A 21,941-nucleotide genomic window follows, 5' to 3' on the forward strand; every position below is an offset into this window, starting at 1 on the left:
CCCCGGCCGCGGCGTCTGCGCATGCTCGGGAGGGCGGGCCGCGTTCCCACTCCCGGGAGGAAGGCGAGAGCAGGTGATGTGGGAGCCGGCGGCGGCATTTGCCGGCTACACCGAGCGTGAGCCGGAAGTGGAGGAGCCGAGAGCTAGACCGTGGCGACGGCGGCGGCCCCTCTGCTGGAAGAGGATGATGAGGAGCGACGGAAGCGGCGCGGGGGGACGCTGCTGCGCGGCGCCGGGTTCCGAGTCCGCGGCCGACTGCGCAGCCTGCGAGCAAGTCTAGGTAAGTGCGGTGCGGGGCCGCCGAGGCGCGGGGGCCGCGGGGGGCGGCCGGCGGGGGCCTCCCGGGAGCGCGGGGCTGCGCGCCCAGGGCCGTGCGGGACCGGGACCGAGCCCGCCCCGCAGCCGTGCCGGCCGCGGGGAGAACCCGGCCCAACGCCGGCGCGTGGAAGCCCGGGCGCGCGGATCACCGACGGCCCTCCGCTGCGGGGCTGGGAACGGGTCGTAGGAACGCGCACCGACCAGCACTTGGTGGCCGTCCTCCCGAACCCCCCCCCTCCCGCCCCAAAGCGGAGCGAAAATCCCAGTTACTAGGAGTGAGGGCTGGAAGTAGCCCTGATCCGTTCGCGTCACGGACGGGTTTAGACTGCGAACGTCATGGCAGGAACTTTGGGGTGCTGAAGAAACAGCTCGAGAGCATCCCGTAGAATTGAAGTTAGTTTTGCAGTAGATTCTTGTCAGTGTGTATTTTCCGCAGAATGCATTGCGAGTGTTATTACCCAAAGTCTCATAACCAAAGCGAGTTTTTTATTCAGCAGCTCATTTACTCATGTTTACCACGTAGTAGTAATTGAGTAGAAAGGCGAGAGGATATGGGCTTTGAGTTTGATGCTTGATTTTTTCCCCTCGGTCTTCTCCTGGTTATCTTTCGGCATGGGCTCCTACTTCTTTGTGTGCAAGCTTCGATGAAGCACATATCTTCTGCTAAAAGGTTCAGTTTTGTCCCACTAAATAAGAACTCATGGGTGACTGTCAAATATTATGTCTTAGTTGTCTTACTTAAGACCTGGACTGCTTGATGCAGTGTTTGTTAAGACTGACTAGATGCCAGGCATTGCTGTCTGCTGACAATAATGACTTGAATAAGATGATGTCACTCTCATCAAGGAACTCACAGCGTACGTAAAGCAGCTGAACTGTGCTGCAATAGTGAGTGCCACCACACACCTTTGTACAGACTGGGGCATGTGGGATGGGGGACAGTAGGGAGAAGAGGCCCAAGGAAGGTTTTCTGAAGCGGCTGCTGCCTGAGCCGGGTTTTGGTAGAAAAAAACAAGACATTGCCCTAATTGCTTGCTCTGTGCACCTATTTATAGGTGTTCTCCGGTGAGTCTTACCATTATTTAATCCAAGGCTGGCAAACCTTCTAGTTGTGCTTGCTTTCACTTGCTCTGCTCTGGTAGGTAATAAAATATGCTAAATTTTGTCTTCTACATCTGTCTGCATTTATTCACCCTGTGTTACACTTGCTCTCAGCTGTTTTTCAATTATGCCCTTTGAGCCCTCTTTTACGTCTGAGGAGACATGTATTTAGAGAGCATAAGAGATTTGGCAGAAGCCACCTAGCTATTAACATACCAGGCCTGAAAACACTCCTTTCCTGCCATTGAGAGTTGATTTGGAATGATGAAAGTAAGCCGGTTTACGAATAGCTGGCCCTACCACCTGCCTCTCAGGCCTGCCTCAGGCCTGAGTGAGGTCATTTGCTAACCAGGGTTAGCAGGGTGACTTGAGTGGTGGGTACAGGGAACTAGCCAACCCAACATTTTTCTTTGAACTCGCTGGTCCCTTATCTCAGGGGAATGTGTTTTCTGTTTTTCTTAATTTAGAACTCGGTTATTAGAGATTGTAAAATCTTTCTAATTCTTGTTTAGTCACCTCAGGAATGTTTGAGGCCCTTATGTACTCTTTTTAAGATAGACCACTTAAAAAAAGGGTTCTTGTTTTTCTAATTTTTCTGATTAAGATGGTTTTCCGTCAAGTGATAGACTTCATAATAAATCATTCTATTTTGTGTCACTGTTTCATACAAGTCTTAACCCTACAGCAGTACACTGTGCTGGAATTGCAAAGCTGTATTTCCAAATATGAACTGTGTATTTATGAGCTAGCCTGAGAATCTCACTACTTCTATAACATTGATTTTATAAGCAAATAAACCTAGCTTTCATCCATTTAGCTTATTGTATTTAGAATACTGTCCCTTCATAAGTTGGAAACTTCTTGGATCTATCACTTTTAATTCCAGCATTTTACCATTTGCATTTGTAGCCTTGTGGATCCGTTTTTAAAACAAGCAGCATTTTCGTTCTTTGATTATTTATAATCTGAGAACAAATTGTGATTGACTTCCACAGTGACGGTAATCTGTCCTCTCTGTTCTGTCCACGGTGACTGCATTTGCCAAGGCTTTCATGTTTCCAGTGGAAGAGGAGGCACAGAAATGCTGCGAAGTTGCTGCCTGGTAGAACGTTTGCCATGTGTGCTCAGGCTGATCTAAGTCCCGGTTTAAAATGCTCTCTGAACTATTCAATTACTTTCCAACATCCCAAAGGCAGTTATTGTTCATTTGTCCCAGAGGACTATTAATACACACTTTTTCATTATTGATGGCATGTGGGCAACCATTAGGGAAATAGATAATTCATCCTGTGGTGTCTCCAGCATACTGATAGCGGCTTTTTGTCTCCATTTCAGCTGTGCAGCTGGCATGGTTTCTTCCCTTCCCAGTGTTTCGCAGAAAAGGAGATATATTGATGCAGGAAGGCTGAACCTGAGTCCTCTGTGACTTGAAATGTGCTGGGAATCTGATTTCCTAGAGGATTCTCCTCCTCCACCTGTGATGAGGATGTCAGCAGTGGCCTTTAGTCTCTGCTCGAGCCTGCACACGGTTTTGTCCCTTGTAGGTGTGGTTCTTAATGTGAGCAGTTTGTTTTTAAACAAGATGCTCCTAAAATTATAAATTAAGGTGGCTATAAAGGCCTTTAAAAATAATAGTACATTTATGACATAGGACTTTTTAAAATTATATTTATAATTGAGTAATCTTCAGTCAGGATTGTTTTTAGGGAATTCATATTTAATTCATGTATAGATAAAACATCTTTCAGAGTTCTCAAAGACCTTTTACTCTGGGCAGGATCAGTAAATGAATGTATGCTATGCAATACAACGTGAACTTTTACAATTAAAAAATAATGAGCATAGTTAGCATTTACCTTTTTTTGTGAGCCAATTCCAACCTTCATTAAAATGTAATTTTATCTGTGATTGAAAGAGTTAACATATGGTACAATTTACATCTCCCCCCCCCCCCCAGTATTAATGGGACAATAATAATCAAATGTATCTATTCCTGTAGTTTGAGGTTTTTTTCTTGGTGTGTTAGAGTTGTTATTTTTTATTTATTTTTAATTGTTGGGTAGCATCTTCCTGGGAAAAGACTGATCAGAAGAGCTGGCAAGCTTCGGAGCGAGAGCAGTACCACTCTGATGAGAAGGAGGCTGTAAGGTTGGGAATCACCCCGGATTTGGAATTAACCTTTAATACACTGTTTGCCATCATTTCCATTATTTTTTATTGGAGTGAATGACCTGAATTCCATTTAGAAAGCAAAGAAAAAACACGGCACAGTTCATGGAAACTCCCAACAGTTCCTTGTATGTTTATTTCCTGGCTTTTCTTCCTCCTCTCCTGTTAATAACACACTCCTAAAACATACTGAGTCTGTTGTTCTGTGTAAAGATTGTTAAGCCAAATTTATTTCCACAACTTTAACTATGTGCCTTTTAAAAATATGTTACTTTGACAGCAGAGGTCTGGGAAAGAGACTGAAAATGTTTGATGAACAAAATATTTCACACACCTCAATTGAAATATAAAATCATCATATCTGTGCACATCTGAGGTTTCTAGAGCCTGTATTTCACAGTAACTTTTCAGTTACCGTCAAAAGTCACATAACCAGGGCCTCCAACTCTGCACTGTGTGACTTTGTAAAGACAATATTATTTAAAATTCAGTGCCAGTTTTCCACTTTTCTCTACCACCTGTAAAATGGAATTTGTGAGACCTTAGGGGTTCATCAGGTAACTGCACCCTTTTGAAAATGTAGACATTCAGTCAGTCATGTACAAGGGTGCCCATTCAGATGGTCCCCCCCACGTACAGGCGGGCTTGGCTGGTGGTCTGAGCGTGTGTGCCAGCCCTCGTGGGGTAGGGTCTCACTCGGGCCACACGGAGCCCTGGCTCCGGCTGCAAGGTCATCTCTGTAAAGCATGTCGTTTGTCTTGTGCTTACCATCTTTGGGAACCTAAAGAAAGCTTTTATGGAAGATGTTTCTCTTCCAGCATCTAGCAAGCTTTAGTAACCTGTATATGTTATAATGCACAAAAGATTGAAATGAGTGTAGGTTAGCACTCTTCAATTGAAGGAGCAAGTCTCTGCAGAAAAAAGGTTATAAAATGAGGCAGTGTATAAAACAGTAGTTCTCAAACTTTTCTTGTCTCAAAGCCCTTTTAAAAAATTATTGGGGACTCCAAAGAGTTATTGTATATGCGGACTATGTAGAAAGATATTTGCTGTGTTAGAAATTGAGACTGGGAGTTTATAAAATGTGTAACGTTTTCACTTAAAAATAACAGTAAAAAATCCATTACGCATTAACATAAAATTTTTATGCAAAACAGCTGTCTTTGCCAAAAAATTAGCAAGGAGTATGACATTGTTTTACATTTTTGTAAATATCTTTAATGTCTGCTTAATAGAAGACAGGCACATTATTATGTTTCTGTGTTTATTCTCATATGGTAAGTTGTTTTAGGTGAAATGTATGAAGAAAATCAGGCTCATACAAATTTATATTTGTAAAGGGAGTATTTCAGTAGTCTTTTCAGATAATTGTGGATATATGCAATAGGTGATGGTTTCTTAAAGGCAATTACATTGTGGAATTTGAAACCCCTGTCAAAGAGCTTTTTGTCTCTTACAGTAAAATCCATTGGTTTATCTTTTAATGAATTTTTTACCCATGCTTGATTTTTGAGACCTCATTCCATTGGTCATTTGAAAATATTAGTTTGCCATGTTGGGCAGATTCTTCCAAATATTGACACATGTAGTAAGTTATCAGAAGTCACTTTTTTTTGGTCTTTTTAGGACCGCACCCGCAGCATACGGCGGTTCCCAGGCCAGGGGGCGAATCGGAGCTGTAGGAGCCGGTCTACACCAGAGCCACAGCAATGCCAGATCCGAGCCACTTCTGCAACCTACGCCACAGCCATGGCAACGCCAGATCCTTAACCCACTGAGCAAGACCAGGGATCAAACCCAAAACCTCATGGTTCCCAGTCGGATTCCTTTCCACTGCCCCGTTGACGGGAGCTCCAGAAGTCACATTTGTTAATAGCGCCACCATCACAGTGCCATCGGAAAAGTCTCTAAGTTACAGGAACCTGTCAGCAGCTTCATTCATTTCCTAGGAAAATGTCTGCCAAACACTAAGTCTGAATAGTCAGTTTGTCAGTTGTCTTTTTAGGTAAAAATGGTGCCACCTGGGAGTTCCCGTTGTGCCTTAGGGGGTTATGAACTTGACTAGTATCCATGAGGATGTGGGCCCGATCCCTGGCCTTGCTCAGTGGGTTAAGGATCCGGTGCCGCCATGAGCTTTGTAGGTCACAGAGGCAGTTCAGATCCAGGGTTGCCGTGGCCACAGCGTAGGCTGGCAGCTACAGCTCCGATTTGGCTTCTAGCCCTGGAACTTCCATATGCCACAGTTGTGGCCCTAAAAAGAAAAAAACAAATGGTGCCACCTTAATAAAGCAGCTGTTCACCCCACAACTCAAATGTATTTGGGTACACAGCAGAAATGTGTACCTTTAGGTGTCCTTGTTAGTTGCACATTTTGTCACACAAAGTGTTCAAAAGAAGTGTACTCACTCACTGGTTGAGATGTGGTCAAGAATACGATGAATGCTGCAATTTGGTGCCGCTGTCCTGACTCTTAACCAAGGCACAAGCAGTTTTACCCATCGTTCGTTTTGTACCATTAGTGCAACTGTCAAATAATGAAATGGCCAGTATTTCTCAGTGTACTTTAGCCTTTTGATCTCAGACACCTTGGGGACCCCCAGGAGACTGCAGCCACCTTTTGAGAACCCCTGGCATAGGAAGATCTCAGGTTTAATGGGCCTTTAAAGTTCTTCCAGTTCTCCTGCTCTGATTTCCCCTTGCCAGGTATTTATTTAGATTTTGCTTGAATACTTTCAGTTCCTGTGAATAATTGTGCAGAGTAAATAAAAATAAGTGGAATAGGCAGTTTGATGGAAAGTAGGAGAAATTCTTAGCGCTGGAGTTGTGCTTTGTCGTGTTTTTTTTAAAAAATTGCATACATTTTCCACATGGTGTCTTCGAAGTATTAGGCATGGTGAAATTCAGATAGTCCTAACGTTATGTTGTGAAGGACATAGTTAAGGTTTTCCTTTTGCTGCATTCAGGGATGACGTGATCTTTCCTTGACTTTTCCCTTTCTGTTCTGTAATTAAATTTATTTTGGACATCTCCAGTTAGACACATCCATGCGTGTCTGCTGAGTAGATCAAGGGTGACTGAGTAGATCATGAGCTTCTTACAACAAGAGTGCATATCATAAATGATGCGTGCCTGAGCACTGTCATTCAGCTGGCAGAGCTGCGTGTGTTTGTGGCGCTGTCTTCAGTCTTTAAACGGTGCAGTGGGACGCACAGAAATCTGATGAGGCGGGGAAACCACCACGGGGCTGTTTCAGTGGTCAGACCTGGTGTGAGGACGCCCCAGAGAAGTGCAGGTAGGTTCCGAGGACTCATCATTGAAGGTGGGCATACATTTGGCATCGAGCTCTATTCCTTTTTTAAGCATCAGTTTATTTTTCCTTAGAAATGGAACCGTTTGCGATCCTCCAAGTACATAGGGAGGGAGACGTGGGTGATTCTTGGTGATCACGTGACCACGTCCGTCACTCACTCGGTTGACCTGTCACTCTGCTGACACCATGGCCACGTGGCAGTTCTGACAGCCTCACAGCTATAACTTATGTTTTTAGTCTTAAATTGGTTATTGCATACTTAGATGGGCTGGTATTGAAAGATAGGAAGCTCATGGAGTATCCAGGGGGAACCAAGCAAGTTGATGATGCTCGGCAGATGTGTACATTTCACTCGTTTGATCACCGCGCCTGCCTAGCGTAAAAGATACTCCTCATTTCAAAACCATTCTTTCAAAAACATAGATTGACTTTGTCTCTACATTATAAGCTAGTTACGTTTTTAATAGATTATTTCTTGAGAAGTGCTTCCTAGTATCAGTATGACACCTCTAACCACTTCATCTAAATAAAAAGCACAAAAATATTTTTAAGGTTGATTTTTTTTCATTCCTATAAAAGACTTGTGCATGTTATAATAATGAGCCTACTTTCGGTACTGTAACACATAATTAAATTTCGTTGCATGTTATTATATATTAAGCCCTAGAATTGGAAAATATATTTGGTTCTACATGCTTTTTTGTTCACAAATGACATAGAGCATGTCAAACCTTTGATGAGGAGGACTTGCTTAGTTTTGGACGAGTTCGAGTTGTGAATGAAGCATCAGGTACTGAAGGAACAGATAAATTGAGATTCTGGATGGAGGATGGGAATGACTCAGGCACGAGTGTGACGGTTGGAGCGATGAGGAAGGATGAAATCCCCCAGGCAAAGAAGGCCTTGGAAAATGCCTACGTTTAGGGGCAGGCTGAGGGAGATACTTGAGCATACTGGAAGGTTTGGTGCCACTTGGGGGTACCGTGTTGCCATGTGGATTGAGAAGAGTCCATTGGATTTCTTAACAAGTACGGTTTGCTTTTTATGAGTGATCTTCACAAGCACTCATGTGTCAGATTCTCTGATTGTAAGTAGCTAAGGAGTTCCTGGGGTTGGTTAAAGCCACAGATAGATGAGTTTTAAAGACATTTAATATGTGAGAGCTGGTAGGATAACATGCCAAAGGCAGACTTGGGAGATGGGAGTAAGTTAGGCATTTCTTGAAGATGTAGGCATCAAGTTGACAGCAGTTGTGAGATGTAGAAGCACCACGGACGAGGAGAGGACGCTGGTTGACCGAGCGTGCCCTGCCAAGTCCAGCGTTCTTGCCCTCTAAGCAGCCCTTCTGCTTAGTGTAAACTCTGAGTGTGTTTAACTCACCATTTCTCCTGATTGTTTATGATGTTAAGATGTTCTTCGCAGAGGCATCGCAGCAAAAGAACCTGGCAGATAACCCGTCTCTCCTGGCAGCACATTTCATAAATGTTTGCCTCCTAGAAGGTACTTTTTAAGGGATAACTAATTGCCTGGCTTGTTCTGTGTGACCAGCAGCAATGGTCTTAGATTCAGCTGGGCCTTCTCAAAAGACCCAGTAGACCTTACCTGGCACCAACCTCCCTCTGCTTTGCTGAAAGACGCAGGACCATGACCCCTAGCCCGGGAACTTCCAGATGCCGCGGGTGTGGCCCTAAAAAAAAAGACAGACAGACAGAGGTTAGAAAACCCAAGCCTGTCAGCACCAGGTGTTTGCTCCAGGTGATGGCTCAGGCTGTGGAAAGATGACTCGTGGGTGCAAGCAGGTGTCACCCTGACTTAGCTGCTTCATGCTCCACAGAAATCAGTATCTTTTGTTACAGCAGGTGGGCCTAGCGTGCCCGAACCAGCAGAGGACACACCGGTTACAAATCTTAGCCCACTCAGAGAAGCCCCTCTTTGCATTTTCCCCACTGAGCGTGGTGGACCTGCTCACTGTCCTCAATTCAGATGCAGCTCACCAGTAGGGGTCAGGTGTCCCACACACAATGTTGCTTAGAAACAGCTAATATCCCATTTTTATGAGGTTTCCAGGGAAACAGTGCTAGAAGGTCAACCAGAGGTCATTTTTTTCCTTGGAGGAGAGAAAGTTTTGTTAACCCCCTATTCGCACTCCTTTATTGACAGAGTAAGTGGACGCCTTACTGTTAGCCCTGGACTGTGCAGTGGACTGTGTTGGGGTAGTGTTTATTTTTATTGATCATAACATCTGGGTGTATGCAAAGTTGCTTTTACATCTCAGCAGCTAGCTCTAGTAATTGTACTTTGTTGATAGCTTCAGCAAATTTAGTAAATAAAAATTCTTCCTCTATTACTGGCTAGATCCAGTTCCTTTAAGAGCATGGAGGTATTCTGTAGAAGGGAGAGCAGAAGTTATTGGCAGACTGGGCTAGGAAAAATAAGGCAGCCCATGAATGGAGGTCTCTTAACTCCAGGATGCATATTGTATTAGAGGGAACACAGATACACACACACACACACACACACACACACACACACACACACACGTGCGTGAGCATGCGCTAGAGAACACAGATATACATAGACACACACACATGCTAGAACTGTCCTTAAAATCGACTTCCATTTGATATTCCTCAGAATGAATTGACTTTTGTTCTGACTTCCCCAGTTTAACAATCCACTCTAAGATAACATTTTTCATAAAATCATTTATTTAAGGCAACTTTTAAGGAATGCTTTGTGGAAAACTGCGAGTTTAATCCCTGTTGTTCATAACCAATAATGGATTAAAGTATGCCTTTTTTCTGATGTCCAGTCTTAAATATGTATGTATGGTTCTCAGACTGCAGTTGTGTTTTCTTAGAAGTCTGGTTAGTAACTCAGACACATCACTGGGTTCATTTAAAAACAGCTTTTCGTCCTGAGGCTATGTAAAGCAGTGTACTGTCCAGGGAGGTGCAGCAGTGGAGAGAAAAGCACAGTTCGGGTGTAAACTCTATGCTGTATGTTGAAATTAGAAGTTAAAGAGGCTGCTTTTTAAAGGAGACAGTTTTTCACAGTTTGAGAATTGAAAAATTTAGCCAATTTAATTTATACAGGTGGTTTTGAATTTCAAAATACACTTTGTATTAGGAGTTTTATATTTTATCTAGCATCGTATCAGTTTTTTTAATAAGAACTTTGTTTGATTTGACAACTGAGTCAGTTCACTCCTGATTATCCAGGTTATAGAATAATAACCATGCCCTTATCATGTTTCCAGATTTTTTTTCTCTTAGAGTTGCTTGGTAAGCTCTGATGTTGATGTTAATTCAGGCAGAACATGATTGAGAGCATAATAGCACAGCCAGAAGTACTAGTCCCGAGAGCAAATAAAGTTAGGGTATCTCGTATTTGTAAATGTTTTAATTAATATTATTTGACAATGCTGACCAGCTTGATAAGTAGGCATTTTTTAAAATGCTCATTCTACTGGAAAGGAAATTCAAACTGGAAAAAAGTGATAAATCCAAGCTTATTTAGCAAATATATGGTAGAGCAGACTTTAAGGGTGATAGGATGTTGGTGTGTTTTCTGCTGCATCACCAGATGTTTGAGGCACTCATCACTCTGATGCTTCTGTCATCAATGATTGCTTGACTATGGAAAAAGTACTTTTTAGCACTAAAGGTGTATCTTAAGTGGTCTCTTATTTTCTAAATGCGCAGTGCTCTGGTGTATTTGTATGTTATGTCCCAAACCTTGTTAGTCCTAATCATTACACAAAAATTCTCTTGTTTTGTAGACGATGGGTTTTTGTTTTGTTTTGTTTTGGGCTATGCCCACTGGACCTGGAAGTTAGCGGGCCAGGGATCAAACCCACACCACAACAGCGACCCAGGCCACCTCAGTGAAAGCATCCAATCCTTAGCCCACTGTACCCCAAGAGAACTCCAGAAATTCTTTTATTCTTATGTATAAAGTTAACATCAATCTGTTTTCAGATTTTCCTAATACAACTTCTGGATACAAATGAAATTCTCTTATACTTAAAAAAAAAGTAAAATTAGGTAAGCATTAGATGAAAGATTTAAGTGGTCACATGTGTTGTTGAGACTTAGCTGCTTCCAGAGAAGGATCATAGAGTAGCCTTCTCTAATTTAAGCTGTTGATGAATAGCAGCCATAGAGGGTAAACAGCATTGATTATTGACCTGGAACAGTCACTCCATGTTCAGTGTGGTTGGGTTATTTGGCTGCTGTGTGGGGCCTCTTTCAGTTTCATCCAGGTCTGACGCTTCTGTGGTTTTCAAGCTTGGATTTTGTTTTACCTCCAGTACCTGCTTTTCTCTAGTGTGACCTGGTGCGCATTGTAATAAAACTTGCTACATCTGGGTGGCAGTGTTGATTTCAGAGAAGCTTCAAGTTAAAGAGGGTCATTTGAACAGGAATTCAAATTGGAAAGTCCATATTCAGCGAAATAGTAAAAATATTTTTGGTGAGATGATAGTGAAAAATCAAATCTGTTAAATCATCCAACTCATCTTTATAGCCAGTCTAATTTAACTTGACTTTCACTGTTTAAATCTAATTTGATAAACTAAAATGCCACATTCACTAGCTTATGGCATGTAGTAAAATTTTAAAAGTAAGTTATTAACAATTATTTATTAAATTCAAGTATAACTTCTTTTTTTTCTTTCTGTCTGTCTTTTTTTTTTGGCTTTTTAGGGCTGCACCTTGGGTATATGGGGCTTTCCAGGCTCGGGTTGACTCGGAGCTGTTTCTGCCCCCACAGCCACAGCGACGCCAGATTCGAGGCGCATCTGTGACCTGTACCACAGCTCACGGCAGTGCCATCCTTAACCCACTGAGTGAGGCCAGGGATTGAACCTGTATCCTCATGGATACTAGTCAGATTCGTTTCCGCTGAGCCACAATGGAAACTCCAAGAATAACTTCTTTATGGTAGTTTTGTTAGTATGTAAAAAGAATGTAATGTTTTTTAAAGATTAGTAAATATATAAGTAGAAGGCTACTACATAAGAAAAAATGTAACATCTCACCTCTTGCCTTTTTTTTTTTTAAACTAGAGTTGCAACGTTTATTTCAGGTTTTCTCTTGGGGTTTTTGTTGTTTTGTTTTTGTTTTTTTTTTTTTCCTTTTTCGCCACACAGGCAGTATGTGGTAATTCCTGGGCCAGGGATTGAACCTATGCCACACAGCAGCAACCAGAGCCACAGCGATGAGAAGGCAGGATCCTCAACCTGCTAGGCCATCAGAGAACTCCCTCTTTTGCCTTTTTAAGACAACTTACATAAAACCTTTTTTTGATATCAAAAATAATTAACTTCTAAAAGCTATTCTCCCGTTTTCTTTACATCATTTATATTTTTCAGCAAACCTTAAAAAGATTTTTCTCCAGTAAGCCCGGCATCTCCAGTTCTCAAATAGAATTTCTGTGTCTTTTTTTCACACTTCCCCCCAAGTACTTGTGGTCTTATCAGTGTATACCATAGCAGTCTTCGTTCACTCACCTGTCTGAGATTGCTGTAAGGACTATTTACAACATGTAGCCTCCTTCACAATATTAGCGATCTAAGGTTTCTTTTTAATCAGATGTAAAAGACAAATTATTACACTTTTTCTTAAAAATAATGCAACGTGAGGAACTGGTAGTTAATTATTTTTTTAAATTTAGCCATCCAAATAGAGGAAAATATTATCTTATCCTAGTTTAATTATAATTTTTCTATATTATGAAAAAGAAAAAAATTGACAATAAATTATATCCAGTTGGTCTTGATAGGATAGAATCTGTTAACTACTTCTTTGATAAAATTTGCCCTCAGCCTACCTAGGTCAGTAAAATTGTAGGATATGAAATCAATATACAAAAATCTGTATTGTTTCTATATGCTAATAATGAACTATCAGAGAAATTAAAACAATTCTATATACAATTCCATCAACAAGAATAAAATACCTAGGCAGGAGTTCCCGTCGTGGCACAGCGGAAACAAATCTGGTAGGAACCATGAGGTTGCAGATTCGATCCCTGGCCTCGCTAAGTGGGTTAAGGATCCAGCGTTGCTGTGAGCTGTGGTGTAGGTCACAGATGCGGCTTGAATCTGGTGTGGCTGTGGCTGTGACGTAGGCTGGCAGCTACAGCTCTGATTAGACCTCTAGCCTGGGAACCTCCATATGCCGCAGGTGAGGCCCTAAAAAGACAAACAAATGAAATAAAACCCTAGGGAGAATACTCTTTGACATAAGTTGCAGCAGTATTTTTTTGGATCTGTCTCCTAGAGTAATTGAAACAACAGCAAAAATAAACAAATGGGACCTAATGAAACTTAAAGGCTTTTACACAGCAAAGAAAACCGTAAAAATAAAATGAAAAGACAACCTCCAAAATGGGAGAAAATATTTACAAACTGTGTGACTAACAAGGGCTTAATTTCCAAAATACACGAACAACTTAGCCAGCTTAATAAAAAACAAAACAAACAAAAGCAACCTGATCAAAACATGGCCAGAAGATCTAAATAGAAGATCATGCAGACATTCATGGCCAGTGGGCATATGAAAAGATGCTGAGAATTGCTAATTATTACAGAAATGCAAATCCAAACTACAAGCTGTGGGGTATCACCTCATACAGGTCAGAGTGGCCATCATCAAAAAGTCTACAAGAGGTGCAGAGAAAAAGGAATTTAACTATACTGTTAGTGAGAATGTAAATTGGTGTAGTCACTATGGAGAACAGGATGGAGGTTCCTTTAAGTATAGTTACCTATGATCCAGCAATCCCACCCCTTGGCAGATATCTGGAAAAGACAAAAACAACTCTTAATTCAAAAAGAACATTCACACACATACCCCCATGTTTATAGCAGGACTGTTTACAGTGGCCAAAACATGGAAGTAACCTAAGTGCCCACTGACAGATGAATGGATGAAGAAGATGTACATATATAAGTGGAATATTACTCAGCCATAAAAAAGGAAAGTGCCATTTGCAGCAACATAGATGGACCTAGAGATTATCATACTAAGTGAAGGTAGAAAACAGATATCATGATAATCACATATATATGGAATCTAAAAAAGAATACAAATGAACTTAACTTACAGACTAGAAGTAGACTCACAGACATAGAAAACAGACTTATGGTTATCAAAGGAAGAAGAGAGAGAAAGTGGAAATTTAGTATGAACAGATACACACTACTATATATAAAATAAAAAACAAGGACCTATTTTATAGCACAGGAAACTGTATTCAGTATCTGTAATGGAAAAGAATCTGAAAAAGTTAGAAATATGTCACTGAATCACTTTGCTGTGTACCCAAAACATTGTAAGTCATCTATACTACAATTAAAACAAAAAACAAAAGAATAAAATACCTAGGTATAAATTTAACCAAGAAGGCAAAATAACTGTACACTGAAGACTAGAAGACATTAATGCAAAATTGAAGAATACACAAAGTGGAAAGGTATTTGGTGCCCATGATTGGAAGTAGTAATATTGTTAAAATGTTCATACTACCCAAAGCAATCTACAGGTTCAGTGCAATCCCTATCAAAATTCTGATGGCAGAGTTTCTCTTGTAGCTTAGTGTGTTAAGAATCTGACTAGTATCCCTGAGGATGTGGGTTTGATCCCCAGCCCTGCTCAGTGGCTTAAGGATCTGGCATTGCCACAAGCTGTGGTATAGGTTGCAGATGTGGCTTGGATCCTGTGTTGCCATGGTTGTGTAGGCTGGCAGCCGCAGTTCCAGTTCAACCCCAAGCCTGGAAACTTCCATATGCTGCAGGTGCGATCCTAATTTTTAGGGAAAAAAATCTGATGGCATTTCACCCAGAAATAGATTTATGGGACCACAAATGACCCTGATCAGCCAAAGCAATCTTGAGAAAGGAAAAAAAAGCTGGAGGCCTCATGCTCCCTGAATCAAACGATGTTTTGTCAGTAGTAGTCAGAACAGTATGGTGTTGGCATAAAAGCAGGCACATAGATCAGTGGAACAGAATGGAGAGCCTAGAAAAAAACCCGCATGTGTATGGTCAACTAATTGAGAGTGAGAGAGCCGAGCGTAGGCAATGGGAAAAGGACAGTCTCTTCAATCAGTGATATTGGGAAAACTGGGTAGCCAGGTGCAGAAGAATGAAACTGGACAACTATTTTATGCCGTACACAACAGTTAACTCAAAATAGATTAAAGAATTGAGTGTAGCACCCAAACCACAAAATCCCTAGACGAAAACACAGATGGTAGGCTCCTTGATCTTGGTCTTCGCCATCTTGGGTCTGACACTAAAAGCAGAGGCAACAAAAGCAAAAATAAACAACTGGGCCTGCATCAACCCAAAGAGCTTTTGCACCGCAAAGGAGCCATCAACGGAATGGAAAGGCAACCTGCTGAATGGGAGATAATATTTGCAAATCATATTCTGATAAGGGGTTAATATCCAGAATGTATAAAGAATACATACAGCTCCAGAGCATAAAAACCCAAGCAGTTTTGATTGAAAAATGGGCGGAAGATCTGAATAGACATTTTTTCTAAAGAAAACACACAAATGAGCAAGAGATACATGAAAAGATGCTGAACTTGAGTGATCAACACGGCAGTACATATCAAAATCATGATGAGATTGCACTTCATGCCTGTTAGAATGGCCATTATCAAAAAGACAAGAGATAGCTTTTGATGAAGATGTGGAGGAAAGGGAACTCTTGTGTGCACTGTTGGTAGGAATGTAAATTGGTGCAGGCTGTGTGAAAAACAATATATCTCAAAAAATTTGAGATATCTCAAAAAATTTAAAGTGGAATTACCATGTGATCCAGCAGTTCCACTCCTTGATACCTAACACTAACTCAAAAAGATATATGCACCACCATCTGTATTGCAGCATCATTTACAGTAGCCAAGATACGGAGACCACCTCGCTGTTCCTTGATGGGTGAATGGATAAATAGTGTGGGGTGTGTGTAGAAGGACACATGCACGCTGGAATCTAACTTTTTTCAGCCATAAAAAAGAAGGAAATTTTGCCATTTCCACCAACATGGATGGACCTTGAAGGCATACTAAGTGAAGTAAGTCAGAGAAAGACAAGTATTTTATGATTACACTTATGTGTGGAATATAAAAACAAACAAACCGCATACTTATAGATACAGGGAACAGATGAGTTGTTGGCAGAGGCTGGGACATAGGGAGCACAGTAGGTGAAAGAGGTCAAAGGGTATAAACTTAGTTATAAAATAAATAAGTCATGGAGATGTTAGGTACAGCATAGTGGCCATAGTTAATAATATTTTATTGCTGCATGTTTGAAAATGGCTAAGAATAGATCTTAAAAGTTCTTATCACAAGAAAAAATTTTCTGTGTACATTGATGAATGTTAACTAGGTTTATTATGATCATTTTGCAGTATATGCAAATACCAAATCATGAAGTCGTCCACCTGAAACTAATACAGTGTTTATATGTCAGTTTAACCTCAATTCAACAAATTGCCCTCACCCTCCCTCACTCACCAGTGGATACACCAAGAGCCTTGGAAGCAAGCTCTTTGGCCCCTGGCCTCTTCTGCTTGTGAAGCTGGGACACAACCAGTTCACTTGTGCTCAAGCCTTTGTTCCGCCATATAAAAATTGGGAGCATGGCATCCACTGATTTTTCTACCACATCAAGGAGAGTAGATGAGTGAAAGTACCTGCATGTAAAATTTTTTCTCCTTCCTTCCTCCCTCCGACACATGGCATATGGAGTTCCCAAGGGATCAGATCCAAGCTGCAGTTGTGACCTACACCACAGCTGTAGCAGTGCCAGATCCTTAACCCTCTGTGCCAGGCCAGGGATTGAACTGGCGTCCCAGAGCTCCAGAGATGCCACTGATCTCAGAGCACCACAGCGGGAACTCTATACTTGCATTTTTTAGAAAATGAATATAATTTGATGAGTATGTGTGTTTCATAAATATAATAGTGGAGGGAGAAAGGAGACCTTGAGAGCTGAAGGGACAAGGAGAAATACCAATTTTGTGGATGGACTGGTGTAGGTTTCCAAGGATTCAGCTAGTACTGTGACTTAATATATCATGGCTCTTTCTTTTAAAATCACAGGTAAATAAATGTTGAATTACTGATTTTTTCTCTCTCTCTTTCTCTTTAGGGCGCTTAGAGAGAGCCACAATGGAAAAGTCCTGGATGCTATGGAACTTTGTTGAAAGATGGCTGATAGCTTTGGCTTCATGGTCTTGGGCCCTCTGCCGTATTTCTCTTTTACCTTTAATAGTGACTTTTCATCTGTATGGAGGCATTGTCTTACTTTTGTTAATATTCATATCAATCGCAGGTATTCTGTATAAATTCCAGGATGTGTTGCTTTATTTTCCAGAACAGCCATCATCTTCACGCCTCTATGTTCCCATGCCTACTGGGATCCCACATGAAAACATTTTCATCAGAACCAAAGACGGAGTGCGTCTGAATCTTATTTTGATAAGGTACACTGGAGACAGTTCGCCCTATTCCCCAACTATAATTTATTTTCATGGGAACGCAGGCAACATAGGTCACAGGTTACCAAATGCACTGCTCATGCTGGTTAACCTCAAAGTTAACCTTTTGCTTGTTGATTATCGAGGATATGGAAAAAGCGAAGGAGAAGCAAGCGAAGAAGGACTCTACTTAGATTCTGAGGCTGTGCTGGACTACGTGATGACCAGACCAGACCTTGACAAAACGAAAATTTTTCTTTTTGGCCGTTCCTTGGGAGGAGCAGTAGCTATTCATTTGGCTTCTGAAAATTCACATAGGATTTCAGCCATTCTGGTGGAGAACACATTTTTAAGCATACCACACATGGCAAGCACTTTATTTTCGTTCTTTCCAATGCGTTACCTTCCTTTATGGTGCTACAAAAATAAATTTTTGTCCTACAGAAAAATCTCTCAGTGCAGAATGCCTTCTCTTTTCATCTCTGGACTTTCTGACCAATTAATTCCACCAGTAATGATGAAGCAACTTTATGAACTCTCCCCATCTCGGACTAAGAGATTAGCCATTTTTCCTGATGGAACTCATAACGACACGTGGCAGTGCCAGGGCTACTTCCCTGCCCTTGAACAGTTCATCAAAGAAGTAATAAAGAGTCATTCTCCCGAAGAAATGGCGAAAACTTCATCTAATGTAACAATTATATGATGTCTTTCTTTCTTTTTGATTAATGCACTGTGTTTTAGTTTGGGCAGAATGATAAAGAATATTCCTTTCTGGAAGTGTGTGATGTCTGTGCTTGTCTGAAGAGCGGCGTTAAACTTTGAAAGGACTTCAGTGCTCCTTTAAAATGACCCAAGTAGTTTCTTACACTTAAAGAAATACGATTCTTGGGATTATTTCTTACATTTTCATCAGACTTTTCCGTGTGGTTATGTATCCATATCTTTAATATGCTATTAGAATAGCGTATTATATTCAAATGTTTCTTGTTGCTAACGCTGTAGAACCGACATGACACTTGGATTAATGACTAAGTGTGGCAGGAGTCATGTGAACGAGAAACCTTTGGATATTATTCCTTTAGTGAATATCGGGACAATCATGGTAAGCAAGCTTAGTTCTACAACTGCATTTTTTCACCTTAAAAGTTAAAATGAAATGCATGATGGTATTTTATTCCTTGACTTATGCAATGCAATGTTTTTAATGTAAATAGTACTGGTCATATACCAATGTATATGGTAACCTGGGTGATATCTATTTTTATGTAAACTCTATTTTGTTTTTAGCAAGAAATGAAATTGAGGCCTGTGTGCAGGTTGCCATTGAAGTTGCTCTGGTGAATGCTGAGATCCAGCTTTTTCTTACAAATAAATGGGACCCCATTTTCCAATATAAATGTACCATGTTTTGTTAGGTACAGTCTGGATCATGGCATGTCAAAATAGAAATTTAGAATTTTACTGCAGCTTTGGTGTGCATATTTGAACTTTTTAACATTTGTAATTTTGGTGGCAAAGGGAATTTTAGCTTCTGTCGGTTTTGTAAGTCTACAGCTGAACCACCCATAGCAGTCATAATGAAGATTAGACCTTGTTTAGGAATTAACTAGGACGTCTTGTCATGACGTTATTGTACCCACTATTTTACTAAAATTCCCGCATTTGATTTTAAGTCCAAGTATCTAGTTGTGTCTATTCCTCTAGTAAGCCAAGATATCATTTATTGAACTTTCCAAAAATAAAAGCTACAGAAACAGAAGTCAAACAAACAAACACACACTGTTTTGGGGGGGTTAATGTTTCATTTACAAAGTGGAAGAACTGCGTGAAAAGACAGTTCGGGGAAGGCTTATTTATTTTGTACGTGTGGCAGTGTGTGAAGAGAGGAACTCGAGAGCTTTTAATCACACAATTTATCACCACACCTAACAAGTGGCTCGAAGTGGGAAGTGGTATTTAGACATGTAGAAGAGGAAGAACAATCTTACTTTAAAAAAAGAGCCCCCTTGAAACAGGATTTACCTTAAAAACTATAGGCTAGGTTGTTTCAAGCAGTCCTCAGAAGTGAGACGTAATTGAGCTCTGTACATGTTCTGTCAGCTTTAACATGATGTTTTGAATACTTTAGCTATATTTATTGGCTTTGTGCAAGCATCTAGGACAGAGAAATAGTGGGTCAGTAATCTTGACCTGAATTTAAAACTCTTTCCGTGGAGATAGGGCTAGAAATACTTTTGCCAAATAACATTCTTACCATTTACTTTATGTCAGTATTTAGAAAAAAATAAATTATAGCAAGTATGATTTCTAAAGGGTAATGTTTTCTATAAATTGTAAAAAAAAAAATTCATGCTTTTTAAAAGAAAAGATGGTCATGCTTATCATGGAAGGTGTATTTTGTATGTATAAATTCGCTACAATTAAAGGATACTTTTCAACTTGTCAATCATTGCTATGTAGAATGACTATCCTAAATAGTAATGTATTAAAAAGACATTAAAATGACAAAATGCAGTGTATTTAGACATGAGCTTACCTGGCACACCTTAGACATATTCTTTAAAGTTTACAGAGTACCTGATATTTTCATGTGATCATTTAGTCCAGTACACTACGGAGGAATTTATCAACGTCAGTTAGAAATATTATGCTGATGAAGTGTGAAAAGCTGTTTCTTCATCATTGTTTTATTTCATGCTGCTTTTTTAGTTTGTCTGTTTTGGTACTCTAGGTTTATAAACCGCCCCCCCTTGTTTGAGCCGGGACTTAAGTTGTGGGGGGACCTGTGCCCCTCCCTGCCCCCGTTCTCCTCTTCGGGTTGAGAATCCTTTCTTTCTGCAGCAGAGAGAGGAGGTTGCACCTCGGGTTGTACTTCTTTCTTTTCTAGCGTCTGTCCTTGAGACGATTTCATTGATGGGGTGGGGGGTAGATAACAAACTCCCATCCTCAGGGTCTGGGAAGCCCAGGCATCGTTTTTTAAAAACGTGTCTAATTTTGCGGCCAAAGCCGTGGGTCTTCGTGAAACCCGAATTCCTCACGAGTCACACCTCCGTTTTGGACCCATCTCTGTGTGGGAATAGGAGTGTGTCCACCTTGTTTATTCATTTCTGCCTCATTTATGCAAGAGCAGCTTTAGGAGTTTCTGATGAGTTTTTAAGTTATTAAGCTACTGTAATGTGGAAATCCTAGAATGGTCTTGAATGTGGCAAAGTAAAATTCGTTTAGGTCAAAATCCGTTATTTTAAAAGGGACTGCTGGGGGTAAAATGGCAAAAAGGATCCTAAAGAAGGAGACGGCGAACTATGAAGGAAGTCGTTTGTGGCACAGACGCAAGAATACCAACGGGGCAGAGACGTTCTTAGGTGTGGATGGAGGAAATGCCGAGGTGAGGCTGGGGAGAAGGAAATGTCACGTGCAAAGCAAAACATTCGAACGCAAGGTGACTGGAGTGCCTGGTCGTACACCCACCTTGTGTTTTTGCAAATGCTTGGACTGTATGTAAAATTGGTATTTTTATTAAAATGGTATTCTGAATTTTGTTACGGGCAGCTTATGTTTATTTTTTCATGAGGAGTTGTAGACAGTTGATAATAACCCAAGTTCTCCCTGTGGCAGTGTGTCACCCGATTAATTATATTGTGATACTTCTGAGAATTCGTACCACCGGATGCTTTCTTATTCTCACAGTTCTAGGATTTGGTTTACGGTGAGCATAGGCTTGTTCGGCAGAATTAAAGAGTGAAGGCCATATTCAGTTTTACGCAAACCGTCCTGCAGGCCCAGCCACGGTGTAGTTTTTAATGACTGAGTCCCTTCCTCGAGCTCGGGAGTCAGTGAGGCGAACCTTCAAAGAGGGCGTCACAGCGGTCACGGTCACGTTTTAAGTGAGGTCGTGATGGAGGTACGTGGAGACCTCCACGGACCTTGCTTAGTATGTTTGACAGCAGTTGTGGGGAAAGAAATGTGAAAAGAATCAGTCACAATGCTTTTGGATTATCCACTTAATGTATTTTCATATCACTCAGGTCAAGTTGGAAATGGCAGAGCACAGGCATCTGTTTTTTAAATCAGAGTAGAAGAGAAAAGGCCCGCTGTTCATTTATATCGCGTATCTGCACATCATCGTAGCTGATCAGAATCCTCTATTTCTGTGGGTGGCGAAATAAACGCGTTCATCCTTAACAGTTGTCAACACCTTTTTGCCAAATGGCACAAATATACCTCCATTTATATTTTGTATCTTAAAAATGTAGTTTAACAATAGGAGTGTGTATGAGAGACACTTTAGTACAAAAAAAGTATCTCTCATACACATGTTAACAGGGATGAGTGTATATTGTTTAAGGTTATTTGTAACAATTTCTGTCAGTACACTATAAACTGAAAATTCAAGTTGTCTTCAACCTATTCAAAGACGTTCAGGATACAGTAATCCAATTTCATAATGTAAATCCTATTTTTGTTATTTGCCATATTTTATTTGAAGCAGTAATAAAATTTTATAACTCATATTTGAATGTTAAAGTCCGTTAATGTGCTAA

General features: G+C 40.8%; 1 protein-coding gene across 2 annotated transcripts; it reads left to right on the top strand.

Annotated features, from left to right (window-relative positions):
• Nucleotides 1-40: 40 nt before the first annotated feature.
• ABHD13 (abhydrolase domain containing 13) lies at nt 41-20,934 on the top strand. Of its 2 annotated transcripts, none has more exons than XM_047755730.1 (2): nt 41-280; nt 17,070-20,934. In XM_047755730.1, the coding sequence occupies exon 2, from the start codon at nt 17,090-17,092 to the stop codon at nt 18,101-18,103; it is 1,014 nt and encodes a 337-aa protein (XP_047611686.1). In that variant the 5' UTR covers nt 41-280; nt 17,070-17,089; the 3' UTR covers nt 18,104-20,934. The 2 variants fall into 2 exon arrangements, with proteins under 2 accessions (XP_047611686.1, XP_047611687.1); XM_047755731.1 differs by lacking the exon at nt 41-280 and adding an exon at nt 14,644-15,987.
• Nucleotides 20,935-21,941: the final 1,007 nt, after the last annotated feature.

Source organism: Phacochoerus africanus, chromosome 13 (assembly GCF_016906955.1).
Source record: "Phacochoerus africanus isolate WHEZ1 chromosome 13, ROS_Pafr_v1, whole genome shotgun sequence".
In the NCBI taxonomy this organism is placed as follows: Eukaryota; Metazoa; Chordata; class Mammalia; order Artiodactyla; family Suidae; genus Phacochoerus; species Phacochoerus africanus.